Source organism: Cryptomeria japonica, chromosome 2 (assembly GCF_030272615.1).
Source record: "Cryptomeria japonica chromosome 2, Sugi_1.0, whole genome shotgun sequence".
Taxonomy (NCBI): domain Eukaryota; kingdom Viridiplantae; phylum Streptophyta; class Pinopsida; order Cupressales; family Cupressaceae; genus Cryptomeria; species Cryptomeria japonica.
In genome coordinates, this window is record NC_081406.1 from 678,550,781 (window position 1) to 678,574,888 (window position 24,108).

Sequence of the window (24,108 nt, forward strand, 5' to 3'; positions counted from 1 at the left end):
GTTGTTATACTGGTATTAGCATAGAGCTTTTTCATAGCATCACTATCTACACTTGCATAGCATTTGCTTATCATATTCAACCATCTTGAATCTCCATATGGCATCCATGGCTAGTGCTAAAAACTGAGAGCTACACTCATTTGGGACTTGGAGAGGAGAGGAACAAGGGAGGAGCAAATATGAGCATCTTGATTAGCTATTTTATTCTATGTTTATATGATTTCTATTTCATGCTTAATATCTCTCTTGATATGCCTGTTTAGGATAATCTTTTGTTGCTAACACTAACATTTGTTTCTTGTGCTCTTGTGTGTGTTGCCATCAAACAGATTTTCTAATCCTTTTTGCAGAGCATCATTTACTATTCCTCTTGTTGGATGCTAATGTGCAACAAAGAAAGAATAATGGTAGGTACCTTAGATCGTTAACTCCCCCTTAATAATGGAAGAGTGGGTGACCTCTATTATTGTATTATGTAAAAGCTTCATTAGAAATACAATTGTTGATTAAATGGTCATGGTGAATGGTGTTAAGTCTTGGAAAGCTACAATGGATGCTTACCCCCTCTCATTTGGATTCTCTTTCTCACTTAGACTCCTTGTTGCAACCCTTCATAACCTCCACACTATGGATAGGGATGCTTTAGTCTACATAGGAACCTCTTTTTGATTTTTCTCAATTGCTTTCAAAATCTCTCGTCTTTTGGATTAGATCTCCCATCCCTTTTGGTTTAACATTTGATTTCCCCCTTTGATCTCTAAGGTCTACTTTTTTTTGGTTATTTGCCCAAAATAAAATTCTTACTTAGGATAATCTAGTTAAAAGAGGCTATGCTTTGCCTAATAGGTGGTGTTAATATGAATCCACTGAAGAATCATTCACTTAATTGTTGAGTTGCTCATTTTCTTATGAAATTTGGGATTTGTTGCTTCTCCTTTGCAATGTGGCTTGGGTGTTGCTCAAACCATTCATATTAATTTGGGTTAATATGAATCCACTGAAGAATCATTCACTTAATTGTTGAGTTGCTCATTTTCTTATGAAATTTGGGATTTGTTGCTTCTCCTTTGCAATGTGGCTTGGGTGTTGCTCAAACCATAGTCTATTCCTTCTACTCTTATGAAAGTTAGTGATCCCCCATTTTATATGGTGAATTGGGAAGGAGTGTAACAACATAATTTTTAGAGAGCAAAAAGTGGAATTTTTCAAAGTGTTTAAGAGAATAATTATGATATTAAAAGAAACAATTTATGTGGTAGCCAAGTTGAACCCCAAGTTCTCATCATCCATTGATGTGTCCAAAAGTGAACTTGATGTAGCTAAGGATTGGTTTTTGAAGTTTGATAGCTCTATCTTGATTATAGGGATGAAGGACCAAAGATGTAGCAACTCCTGACTGTCCCCCACCATCATGGAATAAACTAAATTTTGATGGAGTAACTAAAGGTAAACCTAGCTCAAATGGTAGTGTTGGGTTTTGAGAGATAATAGTGGGAACCTTATAATTGTCTTTGTTATTTATCTTAGATCATTGACTAGTCATTATGTGAACACTATGGTAAGTGTATCATGCCTTGAGGATGGTGTAGAATGGAGACATCCATTCTCTTATCATTGGCAATGATTTTATGAATATTATTAAATGGCTAAATAGAAAAACCTAACCTAGTTGAACATTGATTTTATGAAAAGAGACTCCCTAGACGTTCTTCTAAAGTTGAAAAAAAATAAAGATTGTTCACATTTATAGGGAGGCCAATGAAATGGTTGATAGATTAACCAATTAGAGGGTAAAAAATAGAGGGCTAAAGAATTGAAATCATGATTTCTTGGTGAAACTAATTTAGTGAACTTCAATGATTGCAATAATCATCAATTATCATAACTTCAAGTGGGTTATTACTCTTTGCTTAAGGCAAAGTCATGTCAATAGTACTAGTTTTTGGCTCATAATAGTAACATTTTATTAGAAAGTTGAAATGTGAATAGGGAAAGTAGGCTGAGGGAAGTGATAGTTGAGATTTGGTGGGGTAGTTGATAGTTGCAATTTGGTGGGGTAGTTTTCTATTAGCACAGTGATAAAAAAAAATTAAATGTGCCTGGTAAACAGTTTAATGTGATCGATGATGCTGGCACACCACGCCCTCCGCTCCACGTGAACGCTTTTGACCCGGAGCTATGAACCGGCGAGGCCACAAACGGGGGACCTCATCCCCACACTTGTTCAAATATGCAAGCACAATGGCCCAGCAAAGGCACAAGGCCTTGTGAGCACAATGGCTCAACAAGGATTTGAACCTTGGTGGTCGCTTCACCAACTAATTGTTTAAACTGCAACACTACATGTCTGAAGACAACTAGCAAAATTATACTTCAGTGTGAAGATGGGAAAGAATTTAAATATGGTCGAGCAACTTAGCTACAACAATTTCAAACATAATACAAAAATTTGAAAAATTGTCAAGAAAAAGGGGGTTGGATCAATTCCTTGAAAGGTTGAATGAATATGATACCTCACGAAAATGTTAGTCTTTGTGGCATGACATTTAAAGTGATATAAGAGTTGATTGTAGAGGCTACAAGTTTATCTCCTAAGGGAGCAAAGATTTTTAAGGATCACAAACTTGGAGATGAAGTTATCTCCTCATTCTTGAAACAAGGTGAGGAGTTGATGAAACTTCATTCTTGTCATGCATAAAGTTCATTGAGGCACCCTTGGGAGGAAATTGCTTTATACATAATAAGGTACATTACCCTAGAGGGTTTATTCCTACTACTTTGTTCTATCAAATCAGTTTAGACATAGAAAATTAGTGTCTTTTCTTTTTATCTTCTAACATCGTTGGAAAATTATATGTACAAGTGTAAGAAGGCTCGAGGTATGACCCCCTCTACCAAGGGCTCATAATATAAAATATTTTATTATGTGAGATTCAAAACCCCCCTATCCAGTCCATTACATAGAAGGGCACAGTTTTTTTAGGCCCTTGAAGTCAACTGACACCATGTCTAGTCCTGTAGATTCTCCCATCAATTGACTAACTTGCGCACGAACCATAAGTATTATTTTGATTTAGGGAGTGACTCCTATACCTCGAAGGACACATGTAATAACTCAAGGTGAGTTAGAGAAGGGTGGACATGATATGGGCTTGAAAGGCATCAAAATGAAAAGAAGTGAGGACAACAAAAGAGAAAGTCATTTGCAAGGGAAAGACATTGATGAAGGCTTTCAAAGAAGAGTAGAAAATAATTTTGCTACAACTAGAGATGTGGCAATGGATGTAAAACAAGTCTCAAAAAATTGAGAATATAAGAACTCAACAATATTTAAAAAAAATCTAACATAAATAGAACTAATAAATTGTACAAAAATGATAAATGTCATTTAAACAAAATTATTTGAGCTCTGGCTTGTTAATATGCCTCTCCCTCTATGAAAGATATCCCGGCCCAATCTTAGAACCGCAGATATGATAAATTGGTGAAGCGCAAGTGCTTCATAAACTTTTTAACATTTTGAAACTTCGGCGTTCACAAATTATAGAGAAATTATGCATGGTAAGCAGCAATGAGATTAAGAGAGGATGCTATTTTTAAGCCTTAATTCCAAAACATCTACATCTATACATTGATACACATCGTCCAATTCCTCATTCGATACCTGTTTGATAAGAAAATTAAAACGAGCTTTTTCTAAGAAGGCTTGCTCAGCCTGTCTGTTACGCCCATAAGCTAAAAGTATAATTGTATCTGGACCTGAGAGCATCTTAAATGTATTCAGAAGTGAATCTACCACTTCAACGCAGTACATCACATCAGTTGCTATAACCAGGTCAAAGGGACCTGAAAGCAGTTCAGATCTGTTTCCCCAAACCAATGGAATTACGGAGACAGTCTTCTGCATTTTATTAGCTATAACATTTCTTTGCAGAAGATCAAGATTCTCTGGAAAATCAGTAAGCCGAACTGATGAAGCTCCAAGGTAAGCTGCAACAATGCCTGCAAAACATTGAGCCTAAGTAGTTGAATTCAACTTGAAAATTGATAAACATATGCAGGTATTATCATTTAAGATTAGACGAGAACTTTGACCTCACAACCATACATCAAAATTCAAATCGACTAACTTGTGAATTGTATGAAACTTCACTGCAAGTGTTGCCTCAAAATATAAGCATCAAAGAACGGATAAGATACAATAAACATGGAATGTGACTTAAAGATGGAAACCTTCTGAAGGATTAATTAATTCTGATTGAATAACCGTCTGACATAAACAATGTGATAACCTTCAAAGAAACAATTTTTACTTGATTTCTTCAATACCACAACCAAGAATTTCAAATTAGATTAGGATGTCTTTTAAGGGAGTCAGGTTCTGCATCTGAATTGCATTAGTCTAGAGGACTAAATCTGATAGAATAATTTACCACAGAAACAACATGACAATCTTGAAAGCAAATAGTTGAAGTTTATTTTTCCCATAGTTCATTACTATGACATTTGACAAAGTAAATGCTGAAATAGGATGTCTACTAAGGGATATACATGGCCTGGTTTGGATGGGTAACATGATCTGACTCTGAGTTGTTATGTAAAATGATAAACAGATTGCAGCAAAAACCTTATCAAGTCCTCTTATATTTAAGAGCTACCTAAGAAATTGAGGATCCACTCTGCAGATTCTAGAAAAAAGTCGCCACTCTTCTATGCTATAAATCTGCATATTGAAGTCTTCTATTAGCGATTAAGGCTATATTGAATTATATTCAATGCAGATTGCAATATGGAATTTGCACCCATGTTGTGTGCGCACATGCTGCTCCACTGAAATGCAAAACTCTTATGGGCGATTGCTTAAGATATTCTTAAGATAGTTCCGCATGGCTTCACTCCCAAATGCCCTTCCACACTCTTATAGCACAGCATTCAAATTAATAAGTAGGAGGTATTTTCCACAGCAAGTCAAACTATGATATTGCTATCAGGGTTCAACTGTATAACTTTTGAGTCAAACTCATTGACCCATGTTTCATGAGTAGTGGTTCACAAGAACCCATCTCTCATGAGAATGAATGGTCCACTTAGCACTCATTGCATCTAGGTGATGCTCACAGGGGTGAAGCATTGGGACTTCCCGGGAGGTCACCCATCCCAGTACTACTCCAACTCAAGCGTGCTTAACCACGGAGTTCCCTCCAAGGTTAAACCTACTTAGCTTGCAACCCCATTTGCAAAACCTTCAGCAAGTGTTGTGCCTTATAAACCTTCAGCATTCAAAATTATTTAATCATGCACTTACTTGAACTTGAGTAATCAATCTAAAAAAGGGGATACATGTTTAATTTGATCAACCTCTTGAATCCCTCCCAATCTCTCACTGACAGCTCTTTAACTATCTAAATCCAATCTTGACGACTCCCTTGGCACCATGAGAGTCCTTGATCAGCTTGTTTATATTGGACAAGTGCAGTTTGGGGCTCCACTTACAAAATGAAAGTAGATCTCAAGTTGCTGAACCAAATATTTTCTGTCTATCTACTTGGCCCTCATAAAACTAGTGAACCACAGGGATGCGGATGTCCCCGAGATGCGGGGACCGGGTGCGGATGTCCCCCCACCAAACCACCAGCGCCGCTGGGACACCAGAGACACCACGGGGATGGCAGGGGCACCCAAGCGTCCTTTGACCATCTTGGGGATGCCCATGCATTTCCCATCCCTGGGCGGACAAAAAGCAATTTTAAATTTATTTATTTTTCTTGTTTTCTGAGGTGTGGATATATGTTATTTTTTTGGCAAAAGCAGCAAACCTCAAATATAGAGCTGAGATAAACAAGCTATGGGGTATTCCTGATGACAGTACAGCTACACCTATGCCTACTACTTTGTCTCATAGGATGCAAGTCAGCAGAGCCAGCCACAAAGTTCTAGTCATACTTTGCAAACGAGAGTAGGAGAGATGACAGGTTCTTCAGGTGTCCATGCAAGAGAGGGTAGGGGGAAACGCAAGTTGACAAGTAACCCCATAGCTGATTTGTTCAATGTGCAGCTGAAGGATGATATAGATGATGCCATTGGCAAGTTCTTTGCCAATGGCATCCTACTTCATGTAGCTCGATCTCCTAAGGAGATGATGTCAATGGTGGCAAAGGGAGGACTATCATATGTGCCACCATGTGAGACAAAATTGAGGACCATGATCTTGGATAACAACTATTCCAAGATCAATGTATTGATGAAGAAAATGAAAGAATGATGGGTGAAGAGTGGATGCAGTATAGTCATGGATGGGTGGGAGGACATTAGGCATTGTCCACTCATCGATATCATGGTTACATGTATAGAGGGCCCATATTTTCTTCACGCAGTTGATTGTTCAAGGCATCACAAAGATGCTGATTTTAGTTTTAGGTCCTCAAGGATGCTATTGAGGAGGTTGGGCCACAAAATGTGGTTCAAGTAGTGACAGATGCAACACATATGTGCAAATTTGCAAGGAAATTTGTTGAGGCAGCTTATAGACATATTTGGTGGACTCCATGTGTGCATGCCATGAATAATGCACTCAAGGACATGGGAAAGATTGGGTGGATCACAATAGTGGTTAGTGATGCTAGAGATGTGTAGATGTTTATCTGCAACCACCATACTTCACATGCACTCTTCAGGAGCTTCTCTAAGGAGGAGTTCTTGAAACTTGTTGAGACCAGATATGCATCTTATTTCATTATCTTGGAGAGAATGATTTAGTTGCAAGAGTCATTGCAGATCATGGTTATGACAGCAAAGTAGAATCAGTGGGTTGAGTCCAAGATAGAGTAGGGGAGAAGGGTGAAGGATATAGTGAAGAGTGATGTGTCTTGGAGTGATGCAAAATATATAGTCTCCATCATTGCTCCAGTTGTCCAGGTCACTAGATATGGGGATGCGGATGCACCTAACCTTGGATAGGTATGAGTACATTTATTCTATGCTTAACAAGATGAGGGTTGTTGTGCGAGAGGGCCCCACATTAACATTCTACAATGAGCACATTCAACCAATCATTATCGGAGATGGGAGAAACTCAACACTCTCTCGCACATGGCTGCCTATGCATTGAATCCTAAGTGGTACAAAACTAGGTTTGGTAGAATTTCAACAATACAAATGCTGAGGTGAAGGCAAGGTTCCTTAGGGCCATTAATAAGATGTATGATCCTGTAGATGTCAGCATGATATGCACTAAGTGGGACCAAATTTGCCACTCTTAGGCTTTTCCTAAGGTGGCTGAGATGGATATGGCAACTATGGCACAAGAAATCCTAAATTTGTAGTGGAATTGCCATGGATGACTACCACTCTAGCCATTCGATTGCTCTCTCAAAATTCTAGTTCTTCATTTATTGAGAGGAACTAGTCTACCTATAGCTTCATCCACTCTCTTAAGAGGGACAAACTTACCACTAGAAGAGCAGAGAAGCTTGTGGCTGTACATAGTACTTTGTGTCTCATTGACTGCAAGGCACGTGTACAAAGCAAGTCCAACAGCATGATGAGATGTAAACCCAGAGGGGCCAACATAAATTGATGAGAATGCTACAATTCCAGAGGCAAGGCTGGTTGGTAATAATTTGGTAGAGCTTGACCATGTGAATCCAATAGTTCCAATGATGATGAGTTTGAGGACGATTAAAGGCCTCTCTTCACTACATTTTGTTTTTTTATATCAAATTACTCGTTGTAATCATCTTTATGATATTTTGGATATAATATAAATCTCCAATTTGACATTTTCATTTGTCAGCTTTTAGAAATATTCAGGAATTTTAGTATTTGCAATTTTAATAATTTGCCAAGTTTCATTTCAAATGCAATTCTTATAAATATTTTTATAACTAGTTTTTCAAGCACTATATGTACATCAGTGCCAATAATTCTTATACATCTTCCTCTTGCTACTCAATAATTGAGGTTCTATTTGTGTGTTCCACTTGTACCAATATTATAATTCAAAGGCAACAATTCTCCTAGAACCCCTACTTTCCCTGTGTCACACCTTCCATCCGGGGGTGAGGGCAAGGGTCCAGCTTGCCTTCCGGTTTCACTAGTAGGAGAACCCGTAGGAGCCCACCCAACAAATAGATATTGCCTAGGGCTTCAGGATGGTCTAAACTATCTGTAGTTGGTCATGGAGCCTACCCTAGACCTTCAATTTTCCCACACAACGAAAGAAAGATTATGGATATGATACAATCTGATTTAGAATTGTTCTTGATAATCCACAAGACAATTCACCAACACAAACCTTTGTTAGAATGAATGATAATTTATGCTTTCTTACTGCTGTACAAAAAGAATTATGCTTAATGTGATGTGGACAACCACTGAAATCATGCTCCAATTAAACATAAACTAAAGCTGATGCAAATTGAATCGAAAAAACATGAAAGAAAAAAATTACCAACATCAAACACAATGGCACCATGTTCACCCCGAAGAATTGACCTGGAAACAAAACGTCCACAATGCATCTCCTATTAGCCACGTGTGGAAGATACATGGATTCAGTTGAAGGGTTCACCAGCCTTATAATATCATTTTACAAATCTGTCAATTCCACCATGTTCTTAAAGGTCCTCGTGTCCTGGGTACATTTGTGTGAGGTACCTCAGATCCAATAATGTAGGATTTAGGTTCTGCCTGACTTTGTGTCATCTGCCACATGTCTTGATGTGCTATTGGTGTCTTTAGTTAATGGTAATTGTCTTTAAGGTCTGTAGTACTTCATACAAACAAATTTCAACTGATCTTAATCCATTTCAGATCAGTGACTGACACGAACATGAAGAGATTCTTTATTTACAATTAATTCCACCTAAGAGATGTAAAACACAATGTGCATATGTTATACATAAATAATCAAGCCAATAGAATTACCTGAGCAAGCACTTTAAAGAGCTACAAATTTACATTTTCATTGGAATCACGTTGATGAAATGTTTGAGCAGGATTTTAATCTGCATACCTCTTGACTGGTGTAAAGCTACTCTTGTAAAAATGGGAAGAAAAGAAATACCAAGAAAACCATGGGTATAAAATGCTCAGTCTTTCATTGAAACTAAATTGCCTGTCTTTTTAGCATAGATTTTCTTTGTTAGGAATAAGAATATCAAAGTTTTCCCTTTCAGATAGAAATATCAGAGAGCCGCAAGTTAACATTTTCATTGAAGTTAAATTTATTTAAATTTGATCGTGCCTACCGTTAAAATGGAAGAATGAAGGAACCCCAAGGCTGCCACTGATAAAATCATAAACCTTTGTGAAGCTATTAATAAAACTACCAGTGTCAATGTTTTTAAATTTCTCTGTCTATTGAAAATGGAAGCATTGAAAGCCCTCCATGTTAGAAATGAAATAAGAGCATATCCGAGTGCTCTATTGGTACGAGGAGCGTTTAAATCCTTTCATTTCATTTCATGAAATTATATTATGTCCATCTATGGCCAAAACAGGTCAGCGGGACTGACAAGTAAAGCCAAGAAAGAAAGAAGAAGTGGGAGGTACTTACACATCTACTTAAAAATGGCCCACACCCACTCCAAAGAATAATCTCCTTACAGTCCTACGACAGGTTTAAAATTTGAAAAAACACCTACTTAGCACTTAACCATTCTGAATGCTGAACCCATGACTAACATATAAAATCCAGCCTCTAAAACTTCGATTGAACCCATGATCTCTGCATGCTGAGAGTGAATCGATAAATGATCAGGTTGCATTGCCATAAGAGAGAATATCCAAGAAATCAAGTAACGGCATAAAGATTCTGTGTCATTTGTTCGAACATAAGTTTAAAATTTTGGCAAAATCTCTAGGAAACTAGCTAGCTTTATGCATCAAATTCTCTTAAATATGCATGTATGAATACTAAACAGTAAACTACATACATCTCCGTAGGCCATTTCCTATAGCTTACACGTTTTCCCTGGTGTTTTGTTATTTGTTCCCACAAATCTCTTTAGAAGATGGCTTGGCTGTGTAAGCAATTCTCTTAAAATGAGAATGGATGATTGCTAAACGGTAGGCTATCTACATTTCAGTGGGCCATTTTCCATTTTATTACCATGAGATGTTCACCAACTAATTTCCAAATTTCGAGGATTTCTTCCGTAAAATTCATCAAGCCTTATTTGTTGGGGTGAGCCACACCCATATTAGTACGTGGTAGGATTTGTATACAAGTCTTCATTATGAAAGCCAGTCTTGTTTATGCTTGAGTGCATCCCAATGGACAAGATGCTCAGTAAGTATTTTCTCAAGAACAAGATGCTCACTAACTATATTCTATTTAATCAAACGGACCATTATACTTTCTCTCACAAAGGGAACAATTTGAGATTAGAAACATCACCTGGGAGTCCACAACCTGCTCCAAGTTCTATGCAATCCTTCTCCCCTACTATATGGGGCCACTTCTCAAGATACTTGGACAAGACTATCGCACTATCCCATACTGCACCAAAACAAACATAAAACCATCATTTTTCTGCAAATTGTAATTGAGCTTATTGGATTAAAAAAAATTGCAGTAATTTGCAAATGGGAAGGGACTGTTGAAAATAACCAACCAAACCTACTATGGAAGACAATCAAAAGAACAAAAATTCCATGAAAAACTATGTTTTTTAAAAAGCATTAAAAATATAAGGGTATAAAACTGGTGAAACCTGTTGAAGCAAATCCAGTATTCTTGAATGGAGATTGATGAATAACCAAATCATGTAAAAGACCTCCAGTTTTGAGTTTGTAACCGTAGGGTCTATGAAAACGATCCCTATCAGGCCTGCCCAAATTTCAACAAATTTTACAAGAACCCAATTTGTTAAAAAAAAAAATGGGAACCCTTTATCGTTGCTCTCTTGTTATTAATAGATGGGGAGCGTTCTGAGAAAAAATTAGATAATATGCATGGGAGGAATTTGTTTTGAGATCAAATTTTAAGTGATATTACCTGTGCTCTCTTTTCCAAGCCCAAGCTCTCAAGAAAGGATTTGGGCTGCACACCTGATTTCCGTTTGGGCTGTCCATCATATAGATGCATGTTCTCTCAGCTGCATGTATTTAAGGGCACATTATACCTAAACTAATTCACAACATTATTCTTCCTCTTGCCCTAATTCCTAGGGAATTAACCACCAATTATCATCATGTTTCAATTAGGTTCACTCTTTTCTCTTTCAACTCTCTAATTAATATTTATTTTTTTATTTTTTTGATAGGTAATGCGCTGAAGTCGATAAGATGTACATACCCTACCCCTTGTGGGATTTGAACTTGTGACCTCTCTTTCAAGAGCACAAGTAGACCAACTCAAGATGTACAATTAATATTAATTATATTGAAATTAAAAAATGATAACTAAAAGTTCATTAATAAATTTCACATGTATTAATAGCCACTCACTTCTAATAGTTAGAATTTTTGAATTTTAATTGAAGGAGTGCTTCAACTTTATTAGTACTCCTAACTATAATGTACTAGTATGGAGGCATTTGTGCATATTTGTTATTTCTAAGGTTGTTATAGAGCATGGTTATTGGGGCATTTTTAAGTAGGTATTGAGCGACGCTTTGAAACGATCACTTTTTGACCGTTGCCTACATAATGGATCCCACAGTGTGCATCGTCACTACTCAAAACCCAGAACAATAGCTATAAGCAATTAAGTCGCATATGAAGACAACAACAAAACAAATGTCAAAATTTGATGTACCATTTAAGATCTATGAGTGTGTGGGGGTTTGAGGGTTGTGAAAACAAGATTCTCCTTCTATGAAGAATTGCCTAAAAATTTACTTGACATTGTTGAGAAAAAATAACAAGGTTTTTTAATTAAGTGGTTTTATGAATTTTATAAGAATAGTTGTTTTATAATTTATTCAAAAATTATAATATATTTTAATATTATAAATATAAGAGAAATTTTCAAAAGAAAACTTAAAGATGTTTTCTAAAAATTAAATTGTATTTTTTTAATATTATTGAGAAAAAATTTAGCCCCAACTTATAGGAAAGTGCTTAGTATATGTGTGTGCGTGTATGTGTATATATGCATATATATGTATATATGCATACATATATACATGTACATATACATACATACATATATGTATGTATATGTATACATACATACATACACACACACACATAAGTATATGTATATGTATATGTGTGTGTATGTATATATGTACATATGTATGCATATATGTACATATGTATGTGTGTGTGTAATCATTTATGTATTTGTTTTATTCAACAATAAGAATTAAATAAGGATTCATAATTACTTTTAGGAGTAATTTCAATTTTAAGGTTTATTTAAAAAGATGCTAGGTCCAAGACAAAGATTCTATTAAACCCTAACAACTAGACTAACAATCTAGGGTAAACCATAATAGGTATTTAGTTTACAAGACCACACCCTAGACCCTAACTCAACATAACACATCATTTACTTATGGTCTTAGGGTTTCAGATAACATTAGATCCTTCATCTATTTACCTCCTGATCCCAATGATACTTTCCCTCCCTTCTCAGAGGATGATGAATTCCTTGCATCTACTAGGTCAAAACCATATAGTTAGTATGAAATCTCATAATTGATTCTAACATGATCAAACATGATAAAATATCTCATATCAACTTAATAATTTACAACAAAATCATTTGCATGTGCATTGTGAATCACTATTCAACAATATGGAACAACATGTATCTGTGCATTAAACATTATCAAAGTATTAGGGCACAAGAGGGATGTAACACTTTACATATCACTTATAGTATGAAACATTTTACTTGTACCCTTGGCAAGATATTTAATGAGTAGACCTAATTTATTTCAACATTTAGAATTTAAAAAACATTAATGAACAACCCTTGCACACTTCAAAGGGCATCAAAGTATTTCAATGTAGCATCAACATTCTAGAGCATGTTGTATGATTATTTATTTTTCAATGTTTATACAAAAGCCATTAAATTGGTGTCCTGGGAGTTTGATAAGACGAGGTTATATTCTTAGTCACTTGCACTTTATCCACACAACTATATAAATATTACCAAAATAGGCAAATATTATTTTAGACTTAAAACACATTACATATATATGTAACGTGGGTAAGGTTTGTACTTACACAATCCATTCCATGGTCATGTAGATCACTTCTTAAGTTGTGAAAATGACCCTCAATCTCAAACAAAATTTATATTGGTTTTGATGCATTTGACAAACATGACCTAATTTTTTAGTGTAGGGAGAAATTAAGGAATATCTACCAAAATCAAAACAACATCAAACCAAAAAATAAGTAGAATTTACTTATCTATTTGAATTTAATAAATTTTTAGTAGATTATTCCTAATAGTTAGTGTCCCAACTCTTTTTCTTCAAGTATTTGTTTATCAACTCTTTTTCTTCAAGTATTTGTTTATCAATATTAATCAATTGATTTGGCATCTAGGAAATGTTTATAAAGATTTTTATTTCTTTATATATTTGGTTAACTTGACATTCTTGCAACCTTTACAAGCTTGTTCTTAGAGTCTATTCCTTCTCCGCTAGGGTATCAAATTGAGTATTTATAATTTCTTATCCTTCATTCCAAACATGATTAGGGTTTTGAGCCACACTTTATTGTCTTTTATTGCTACATTTTCACTAAGGTTTGAATTTTCTATTGATCACATCTATTTAATCTCTTGCCACAAATTTAGATTAGATTTTTTAATTACTCATTAGCCTATAATTTTCTACAAAATAAAACTTCGTAAACTATAAATTGCTAAAATATTATTATTATTATTTTATAGAAATGTTCTCAAATCCTTGAAAGCTATACAATTATGTAATTGAAACCTAAAAATATTTCTTTAAAATAAACACATTAGAAAACATGTTTTTCTCACTAGAAATCCCTATTGATGGAGGAAAAAATAGCTTGATAGGTGTCACTAGCAAGTCTATATTGGGATTGGTGTATCATACACCTTTCAAGTCTTAATACGAAAATTAGTTGTGTTAATTATATTTATTTATTAGTTGTCTCATTTGAAGAATGAGGGCATCTTGCTTATGACTTGGTCATTATGCCAGGTGTATACATTTTCATGACATATGTGTAACAATATGTGTGAGCATTGTATAATGTATATGTGTTTAACAATATATGACATTGTAAGTGTGTAAGGATAGAATTACAAAGTGAACCAAGAACCTTGACCAAGTTTATGACAATCTATGATGCATGTCATAAAGCAACTTGCTAAAGGTGGAATATGATAAAGTTTTGTAGCCAAGCTAGTGGGTTGGTCCTATGTCAACTTATGAAAGCATCTTACATGTCCAAGAGAATATCTTTTTTTAGATTTGAGCCCAACTTAGACATGTACAATGGAATTTGTCCCATAGAGATGTGGGTGTTATATCTCTTATGATAGAGCATGATTTTCCTAAAACTATTTATGGGTTTCCTATTTATTTGAGTACTCAGGTTGAGAAGATAGGAGATAGTCTCAATATTAGATTTTTTCTCTCAAGGTTGCATAGCACTCAATAATGGCTTTTTCTCTTTAGATGTGAGGCATTTTGGCTGCAAGTGATTTTTAGGAGTTATGGGGTTCACTATTACCTCCAATAGTTGTATTTTTTGTTAAATGCAATGCTCTAAATCATTGAGGGAGCATTTCTAAAGTGTTATAGGTGTGATCCAATTAACCACTCTATTGTTAAGGACTACAAATCAAATAAAGAGGCCTTTTCAATGGTGCAATTGGACAAGTCAAAGCAATTGTATACAATGATGGTGAAAAACCACCTCAACTTCCCTTCTTTGTTGTTGTTTAGTTCAAACATCACATATGCCTAGTTTGGGATTCCAACAACAACAAAAATGTCCCTATAACCCCATTTAGTATGTTGCCTACCATCAAATCCCACTAAAATAGTATGGGCCTTAATAATACACAAATTATAAGGTCTTACACTTCAAAGGGCAACAATCTACATCGAAAACATTGATCGGCATAATAAACAATTATTTCTAATTTCTTTCTAGGCAATTCTAAACAAACTTCAATTCACATTCTACAATTCTTTATTCAAATATTATACGTTGGTCATATAATTTCAAACTTATCAAAATATACCTCGACATACTTATTACACACCAAGATGAGATTGGTAGTTATACAATATCTACATGTTATAAATCAAACTTTTTCTTTATTTATTATTATTCATACTTAAATTAAGGGCACAAGTTCCATAATCACATTTATCGATTAAAAAGGAAAAAAAACTAATACAAAGGGCATAAGTTTCCCTTGGTTTGTTGGTGATCAAGTATTGTTGAGTGCAAGGCTTCAACATCATAAGGGATAACGTTGGATCGTGCCTCGACAAATTGCAGAATTTGACAGAATAGACATTCCTCAATCCTTGACTCTTAGTCAAAGAAGTTTCAACCTAAAACTCATACTCCTTGTATGAAATAGCTACAATGATTTGTAGGAAAATAATAAAAAATGTTCCATTTAAGAAGAACAAAGGTTTTTTCTAGAACTCTTTTGTAATAGGCACGTACCATTGCGGTTGGACAGTGGCATGGGGACGCGTCTATTCTGGCTCCAAAGTGACCTGTCGTATTAATGACATGCATTGACATACATGTTCGAGAAATGCATACCATGCCAATTTGGCGTGGCCGCTGGACCCAGAGAAAATGACGTGGAGTTGTCCTGGACTCGCCTATTTCAAACGTCGGGGCCCACGCGAAACTACGTGGAAATGTCGGAGGATGACGGATCCTGGGCCGCGGCTCGCGTTGGTGTGTTGTGCCTAACACGCACATTAAAATCCATGAAAAACAAACAACCGGTGGCAAGTGTAGATGACCGCGTTCGAACTCCAAAACGATGGGAAAAAGAGGGCGCGGGCTTCCAAAATGCGGTGGCTCCCTCCAAAACCTCTCGTACGTGTTAGTGACAGGTGAATTAGTCCTTAGTCAATCACAATCATTCATTAAAAAATTGACGATGCAGAACGTGCCACTAACACGCATGTTAGGCAAACCGTAGTACGCGTCCCTATACCGTTTCAGCAAAATACTGAATACCTCGCGTCATTTTCTGCCTCATGTGGAAAAAATCACAGCCATTCATTGAAAAATTGATGATGTAAAATGCGCCACTAACATGTGTGTTAGGTAAACCGTACGACGTGACCCTGTACCTCTGTTTCAAAATACGTCCCGCCATTTTCTACCTCATGTGGAAAAAAGGAGGAATAATGGGACTAATGCGCGATTAAAGCAAGTGTCCTTATTGTTGAAGTCTTTTGTTGTTTGTGAAGGGAAAGAAGGGCTTGAAGAAGGAGGCAGCGAGTTATTATTGAAGGGCAGCCTGCATTGTTGAAGGAGGTTTCATTTCTGAAGGTTGTCAGGTATGCGGACAAGCCATTTTTTCTGGTTGTATATTCTGGGTTTCAATTGTTTGTTTTCGGTTTTTTATTTTTCTTTATATGCAGTGGGAAAATTTGCATGTTTTGGTTTATATGTAGTGCAAAATTTTTATTGTTTTGCTCTAGTTTGAAATTATTCGCGTTAGGGTTAGATATGGCGCTAGACGCGTGTTTGTTGGCTCCAAAAAGCTGTGGTAAAACGCGTGTTAGTCTCGTTGTATTGTTGTTTTGGTTGGTGATTGGTGTTAGGTTATCCGCATCTATTTGGTCTATCATTTCTGGGCGAAGCTATTTGGACTTTATTTTCACTACAACCTTCACATTTGGTGACATTTCCACTATTGCGCTTTTCGGTATGAGTCTTACCGATAGCCTCATCGGTTATCGGCAAGACAATATTATGCTTTGGCCTCTTATGTTCACTATATTGATGAGCCTTATCAGTATATGTTTCTCTGATATAACCGTCATTGACTTCTTAATTTAATCGGCGAGAGTAATTTCGATAGGTCCAACCTTGGATTTCCATGCGTTGTTATCGGTATATGATACGCCGATCAACAACTAGTATTTGTTGCGTGTATTTATCGGGGTTACTTATCCCGATAGTGTAACTTTCCATTATTTGTAATTTTTACTTCCATAATTAAGCAGGAACTTCTTCCATCCATAAGGGAGCGACTTTTCTCATTATGCTTCCTCAAATGCGCACTCATCTATTCTGGCTCCAAAACCACAATAAGGATTTACTAGAATAGCCGCACACGTGTTAGTCGCGCAATAGCTTTGCAGACTCCGTCGTATGGATTGGCTAACATGCGATTGACAAACCTATCGCTAACACGTTGTACGCAAGGTCCTCTTTGGAGTGGGAGCACCTATTGTACAACGTGTTAGAGTTGTGTTAGTCAATCGATGCCCGTTCATTGCAAAATCGACAGTGTAAAACGTGCGACTAACAGGCATGTTAGTCATTGCGTACTACCATTTTGGAGTGGTCATGGGCGAAAGTGCATAACGCACCTTGTTAGTCGAAGAAACTTTTTATTAGTTGTGTGCATCATATGAATCCAAGGTCTTCGTAGGATAGCATGGTATGGAAATGTGTACATGTACAAAAACGTCCACAGACTATTGTGCAGAAACTTAGATTTTAGAATAATATGGAACATGTGGTAGATGAACTTAGTTATTAGAAAGCACTAAAAAATTAAGGCATGGGTTGATAAAAATTGAAATAATTTATAGACGTCGTTGTTAGTCTGGCAGATTTGCATGTCTGTTTTGGAATCACAGGTATCTCGATTTCAAATATGGAGGCCAAATTTTCTTTAGAAACAAGCAAAACACAGGTCGCATTTTGGGGACAAATAAGCGATGATAGGTTGATGAACCTGTTTATCTATGAAGACATCGCATTCCTTTCCACAGTGAAGTTGATCCTTGGACCTGAGTACATAGACGGTGGATGGAAGTACAGAACAAATGCAGACGTAGTGTCTCTATTTATGGCATGGTGTCTGGAGCTCCAACCTGTTCTGAAAGTCAGAGAAATCATGAACAAGTGTGTCAAGAAGGAATGTCTAGGCAGAATGGAAGCTTTATTAGGTTTGGCACGAGACATGGATGGCTTTGAAAGTGTGGACGAAGCATGGATTCATGTGAGTGAATTCACTCCTCCCTTGCGACCGTTCTTTCTCTGGAGTGCCACATTCAATAAAGAGGCCAAAAGAAGTGTAGCACAAGTTGGAATGTATGGTATTGTGCAATACCTTGAGACGGTCGATGTCTAGGAAGCGCGTGTTGAGATGGCAAAATGGGGACCTTGGTCAGAATATAGAGCACTTATGCAACAAACGGTTCCTACACGCACAAAACGACGGGGTCGACCTTGTGGAAGAACAACTAAGAAGGGTCGTGTGCTGCAGTTCGGTGAAGGCTCCAGTAGGGAGACAAAAATGAACCAAGTTAGGAACATGGAAGTGTTGGATGTGGAAGAGGGCACAGTCACTGTTCATGTGGAGTAGCGAGATGGCACATACAACCTTTTTTGAAGCAAGGACTCTTTGTTTTTTTTAAATGTTTTTGAATGTGTTATGTATGGACTATTATGTATACCGTCCACTGACTTCAATGGTCTAGTTGGCTAGCCATCGAGGTTTATCTTTTAGAATGTAAACATTTTCAAAATTAATATAAAATATAGCTTTACCGAACGAACAAAAAATTGTTGACACCAACTGGTACTCTTATCTTCTATTTTTTGAAATTGTTGTTAACATTTCATTATATATGGTGAAAAAACAAATGTTTTTGATTGTATGTGCATGAAATTGTTCTATAACATCAAAGTCAAGCATTTCAATATATATGACTACAAATTAAATTAAATTCTTGTAGCACAATTGAGTTTCTATTCTGGCTCGGTAAGAAGTTGGAGGATTTCAATATATATGGTGGAAAAAAACCGATAACCTTATCTTCCTCTTCTGTGCTCGGCTTTGTCTCCCTCATCGGGTATCGGCGTAACCCAAAACTCCTCTCACCGATGATTTGAGTTATCTTGATGACTTAGTATATCTACTTTTTGGTATTGCCTCATCGGAGTAAGTTATGCTGATGATATTGCCTTTGTTGTCTAGCCCATCGGGTATCAGAGCAATGTGGGATGACATTCTCCAATGACCCTATTGGTCACTGAGTCGCGATGGGTAAAAGGACTTGCATCTTCCCATCACGGTCTCACGACCACCGTTGATTTTCCTTGGAACTGATCACAGTTTAAAGTGTTGTTTCCTCTACACTTTCTGGGCCCACCATTTAGTCGTTGATTCGCAAAGAGTAAAAGGACTCGCAACTCTTCATTGCGGTCTAGAGACATCCGTTAGATCAAATCCTTATCGCTCAAAATTTAAGATCCCTTCATCACTTAACCACTAGCGCTTAACTGCCAATGTTGGATCTCTGACTGGCCCCACCACTAGCGGCTTGTCGCTAAGTCGCGATGGGTATTCAACGTGCAACTTCCCATTATGATATCATGACCATTCTTGGATCAAAACAGACTTACCTAACTTTTAAGAACTCGATGCATACATTAGAAAACCATTCCTAGACTTCGTAAAATTAAAGCAATCCAACATAAAAGACGAAAGTCGCTTAGGATTAAAACTCAAATGGCCCCTTTTCAACGGCATAAAGACCCTTTCGGTTAACTGGAGGAAAAGGTAATGGACAAACAAATTTTCATTAGAGACAATAAGACAGGAAGGTTTTTTATCAAATGTTCTCGAAATTATTAAACCCAAAATTCATAATTCATGGACAAATTGTTGCTCATGTCATGGGGCTGCGACTATCCCAACTATTCGGTTGGCTCCAAAACGGACCTTTCCTACAACATGATAGCGATGTGTTAGTCAATCCCAGCCGTTTATTACAAATTTGACGGTTTAAAACGTGCGACTAACACGCCTGTTAGTCAAACTACTCATGAACCCTTGCTCAGGCGAAGAGAAATACAAATTTGTAAACACACCTCAAACCTGCACCAAAATAAATAAAAAACACCTCCTGAGCAATAAAATAACATACACTAAACTAGTATGAAAAAATAGTAGAAAGGTCAATCCATTTAGTACAGACTGCTGCTACAAAAATGACAAAATTACAAGGTAAAATCTAGAAATTGTCTTCAAAATCTATTCAAACTTGCTCACAAATGTTCCAAACCATGTAGAATCATTCTCAAAGCATTTTATATGCCATTTCGGTCATAACCAATTCTTCATCGGTTTCCTAACCACCTAATTGCTAAAAAAATTCAAAGTTTCTCAAAAAGTTGCAAAAAGTTGTCAAGCAACAATGACAACTTTTGCTTAAATGTGCACTTTTGCCTTTTATGCATTTTTACTTATACTTAACCTCCTAGCATGACTTCCTAACATTAAATTGATATGCCTAAATTCCTAATGAGGCTTTACAAGTCGTTTTAGGTCATAATGCAAATTTATGCCATTTTAGGCTTACAAGGGCTCATAGGCCAGATTTGAGAAAAATAACAACCTAGGGGACAATCATCCTTGAAATGACTATCAAACACACATGTGGAGCTCTGAGTATTCCATTATTCAAACACCTAATCCAAAATATGGATCATCACCTCAAAATGTGGAAAATGCATAAAAAATGGTAAATAGTTTCCTAACACCTCACTTGGTATGATGAATCTCATTAGCATGGTCTTAATTTCCCTATCTCTTCCATTTGGTGGAACAAGTTGTTGGTGCCCAAAACTACAGATTGGAAAATAAAAAGACTTGCCAAACCCTCAAGTAGTCCAATCGGCCTTGGCCAACGAATAGGGATGGTTGAAGACCAAATCCCTCTGCACTTTAGGCTCCACTAAACCCAGGTGGGTGTGCCTCTTCCTCTCAAGCACAAAAGAGGTTATTTATAGTGGATTTAAACTTTACTAAGATAGTTCTTCGCAAGAATGGCAATAATTTTTTGTTGCTGTTGAGTGCTTTTATTTGAATGCTTTTACAATTGAAAACTGAATGAAAAGATAATTGTGTATAAATATTGTTATATTTTGGAAATAAAATGCTTTCAAGACATTCAAGAAATATGCAATAGAATAATTTAAAAGGTTTTAGAAGAATACTTCTCTCTCAAGGACCTAATGCATATTAAATCGGGATCTCAAAGAATTAACAACAGACCAGTGCCTCTATCTCATAATATAATGATACTTTGTGGATAGATAACTTTATCAACTCAAGAGACAATATTAATAATCACTATAATGGTTCAATATGTGTCACATAAACAATAAGAACTCAATCTCACATTTAATGTAACAACATTTGATTCACATTATAGTAAATCCTTAAACAAATTTATCAAGAGGACAAAGCATGTTTCATCAACACAGAAAGTAATCAGTACATTTGAAGTAGAAACAGTGGATCTTGTATATTAATCTCTGAGAAATGACAGTACACAGAAGCTACACTTGGAGATACTTCATTGCAATTTGCTTACACAAAATGACACTTTCGCTTCCTATAAAATTTCCTAATACATATGACTTTCAGTCCTTACAACAATGATGTTCCAAAAACCCCTCAAAAAAAACTCCCTTTGTTACGCAAGATGACTCGATACAAATACAAATGTTGAAAGATACGAATGAAAGGACACACCCTTTCATTATCTTAACATCTAACTAAACAGAAATTAAAATGCCTAACTTAGATATCAATTACATTACATAAACTAAACACCACACTAGGACTTTCGATCCAGCCACCGTCCACATTTTTGAATATGCCGCAAGTAGCCCGGATCCTTATATGTTGTAGCGTTGAAGATCACATCCTCGACTACATTCTCAATCACATAAATTTTTTCGAATTGATCAGTCGTGTCATTCATGTCAAGGACATCTGCTCTGGCGATGGCTTGGGCTGCATTAAGCATAGACTTGCACTCAGTGATCCATACCATTTTGTCTTTGATCACACTTGCATCATCTACCAGATTGGGAACCCCATGCTGAACAATCTACTGGCATTCATCAAATTCAGACTCCAATGCTTGTGTAACTTCGTCATATGTAACAAGAAGACCCTGCACCTTCTTTTTTACTTTCTCTTTTGTCATTGCATCCTGTAACATCATGTCGAGTCTATCTCGAATTTTCGTGTGTGAAGTCATATTGTCCATGTTCCTTTGATATTCACCCTAGAATTCATTCAATGCTTTCTCTATATTGTCATACCTCCTACTTAGCAACATGCAAGCGGTATCAGCCCTAATGCTCTTCATCTATTTTTTCCACTTGTTAAGATAGCTTTTCAATTTTTTTCTTCCATTGGCCTCCTGAATCTGTAACTTGGGGAACAGGGTGCCCACTCCTCTTAAGGGTCTCTTCATACAAAGCCTTATAGTTATTCTTCTCTTCTATCTCATGTTTCATTTGGGCCTTATTAAATTTTGAAATATTGATACCTATGTCAATTGTGACTATAGGATCTACTTCTCCAACCTTCAAGGTCATCATGTGACCAAAACCTTTATCTACATCAGTGATTTTTGGCCTCTTATTAGGAGGATATAAGGCCCACAATAACATTTCTTCCTCCTTTGGATCATATCTTGATCCAATAAAATTATCTTGCACTCCTTGGATGTTTAACTTCATATCCTTATTATCTAAATGTAACAAAGAATAAAAAATAAATGAAGCACTTAGGTCCCATCCTAGAAACACAATTAATCATGCCTCTGCTAGCAATTGCCTGCCCCTTTGCGGGGTCATAGTCTCAACTTCTGTGTCAATGTCTTTCTTCAACCTCATCATTTCTGCTTCATTCTCAGAGGTGACATTTGACACTGCTTCCCTCAATTTCTTACCCTTGAAGTGGTACAGGAATGATTTGAATTCCTTAGACTTAATGAACTGATCATTAGATACAAAAGAAACATGTTTTGCCATTCTTTCATCTATCTCCGCATTTAGAGCAACAATAAGCCTATCCTCTGCCTTTGAATCCTTCTCCTTCTCAGGTGCACGAAGCTTGGAGACTACTTCATTTTCCCTTGAATCACTTTGGGCTGGTTCTCCCTCCATGTTTTCTAGTCTCTGCCTTCTTTCCTCTACCTTCTTCTCCAAGGTCTCCATAACTCCTGCAAGCTCTTCCACCTCCTTATTCCTGCACATGTCTTCAAATTCATCCTCCTCATGGAGGTAGTCTCCCAAATCCTATCTTTTTCTGCTTGAATGGATGTAATCCTCAGGATCATAGCGTGCTCTAGATAGGTGCTGAAATAAATTGTATTCATCCACCAGCTTCTTGTCAATGGCCTCGTATGCCCTAGTTGATACAATTGTAAAATCCTGAATGTGAAGTGTACCAGGGAGGAAATCTTGCTTGTGTGCTCCTCTGAAATGTTTGGCATTAGACGCACTTAACTGCCTTACAATTTCCAAGAAGGCAATCTTGTCTAGTGCAGACTTAGGGAGAACATATGGATAACCCTCAAATCCATAGCATCGAACAAAAGTAAAGTTTTGGCATGAGTACCAATCACCCCAGTTGTGATTGACCTTTGGATTTTGGTGCTCATGAGGCCTAAGAAACTTCTTAACCTCCTGCGAAAATGATCCTTGCCAAGGATCACCAAAGAGAAAGAAAATTGGTTTGACAAAGAACTCCTCAAATTTGAGGTAATGAGAATTCACAAACCTGTAATCCCAAAGGGAAACCCATAATTGCACTAGTTGCTCCTTTCCATCTTTCCCAACTATATTCACATTCAATTCTTCCAGTCATAACCCTCTAAGTCTCCCATAAAATAAAATGATGTGCATTAACAGTGAGTAGTGCTTGAAATATTTGTCTGGATTGTCTTTCAGGTTTAAGAAACCTTCATGCAATCTATCTACCAAGTATGAAGCGAAGTCAAATGCCCTAGGCTCATGCCTTTTAACTTCTACTCCTAGAACAAGTGGTCCTATGTTTTCCACATCAGGAGCTTCAACTCCTCGCACCCGACCACAAGCCATATATGTATATTGCATATACTTCTTAAA

At 36.6% G+C, this 24,108-nt stretch overlaps 1 protein-coding gene across 1 annotated transcript; it reads right to left on the bottom strand.

Moving 5' to 3' along the window:
- Positions 1-3,574: 3,574 nt before the first annotated feature.
- On the bottom strand, positions 3,575-11,177 carry LOC131036885 (uncharacterized). The gene is made up of 4 exons (XM_057968897.2): positions 11,000-11,177; positions 10,716-10,831; positions 10,400-10,501; positions 3,575-4,002 (listed from the first exon to the last, which is right to left on the bottom strand). Exons 1-4 carry the CDS (start codon positions 11,077-11,079, stop codon positions 3,578-3,580), a joined length of 723 nt encoding a protein of 240 aa, XP_057824880.2. The 5' UTR covers positions 11,080-11,177; the 3' UTR covers positions 3,575-3,577.
- Positions 11,178-24,108: the final 12,931 nt, after the last annotated feature.

Excerpts from the sequence above, each read along its gene's own strand:
- LOC131036885 (XM_057968897.2), bottom strand. The coding sequence starts at position 11,079 with ATGATGGACAGCCCAAACGGAAATCAGGTGTGCAGCCCAAATCCTTTC. Across the intron at positions 10,832-10,999 it reads GCTTGGAAAAGAGAGCACAG|GCCTGATAGGGATCGTTTTC; the intron begins GTAATATCACTT and ends AAATTTGGGCAG. Across the intron at positions 4,003-10,399 it reads AGCAGGTTGTGGACTCCCAG|GCATTGTTGCAGCTTACCTT; the intron begins GTGATGTTTCTA and ends AATGTTTTGCAG.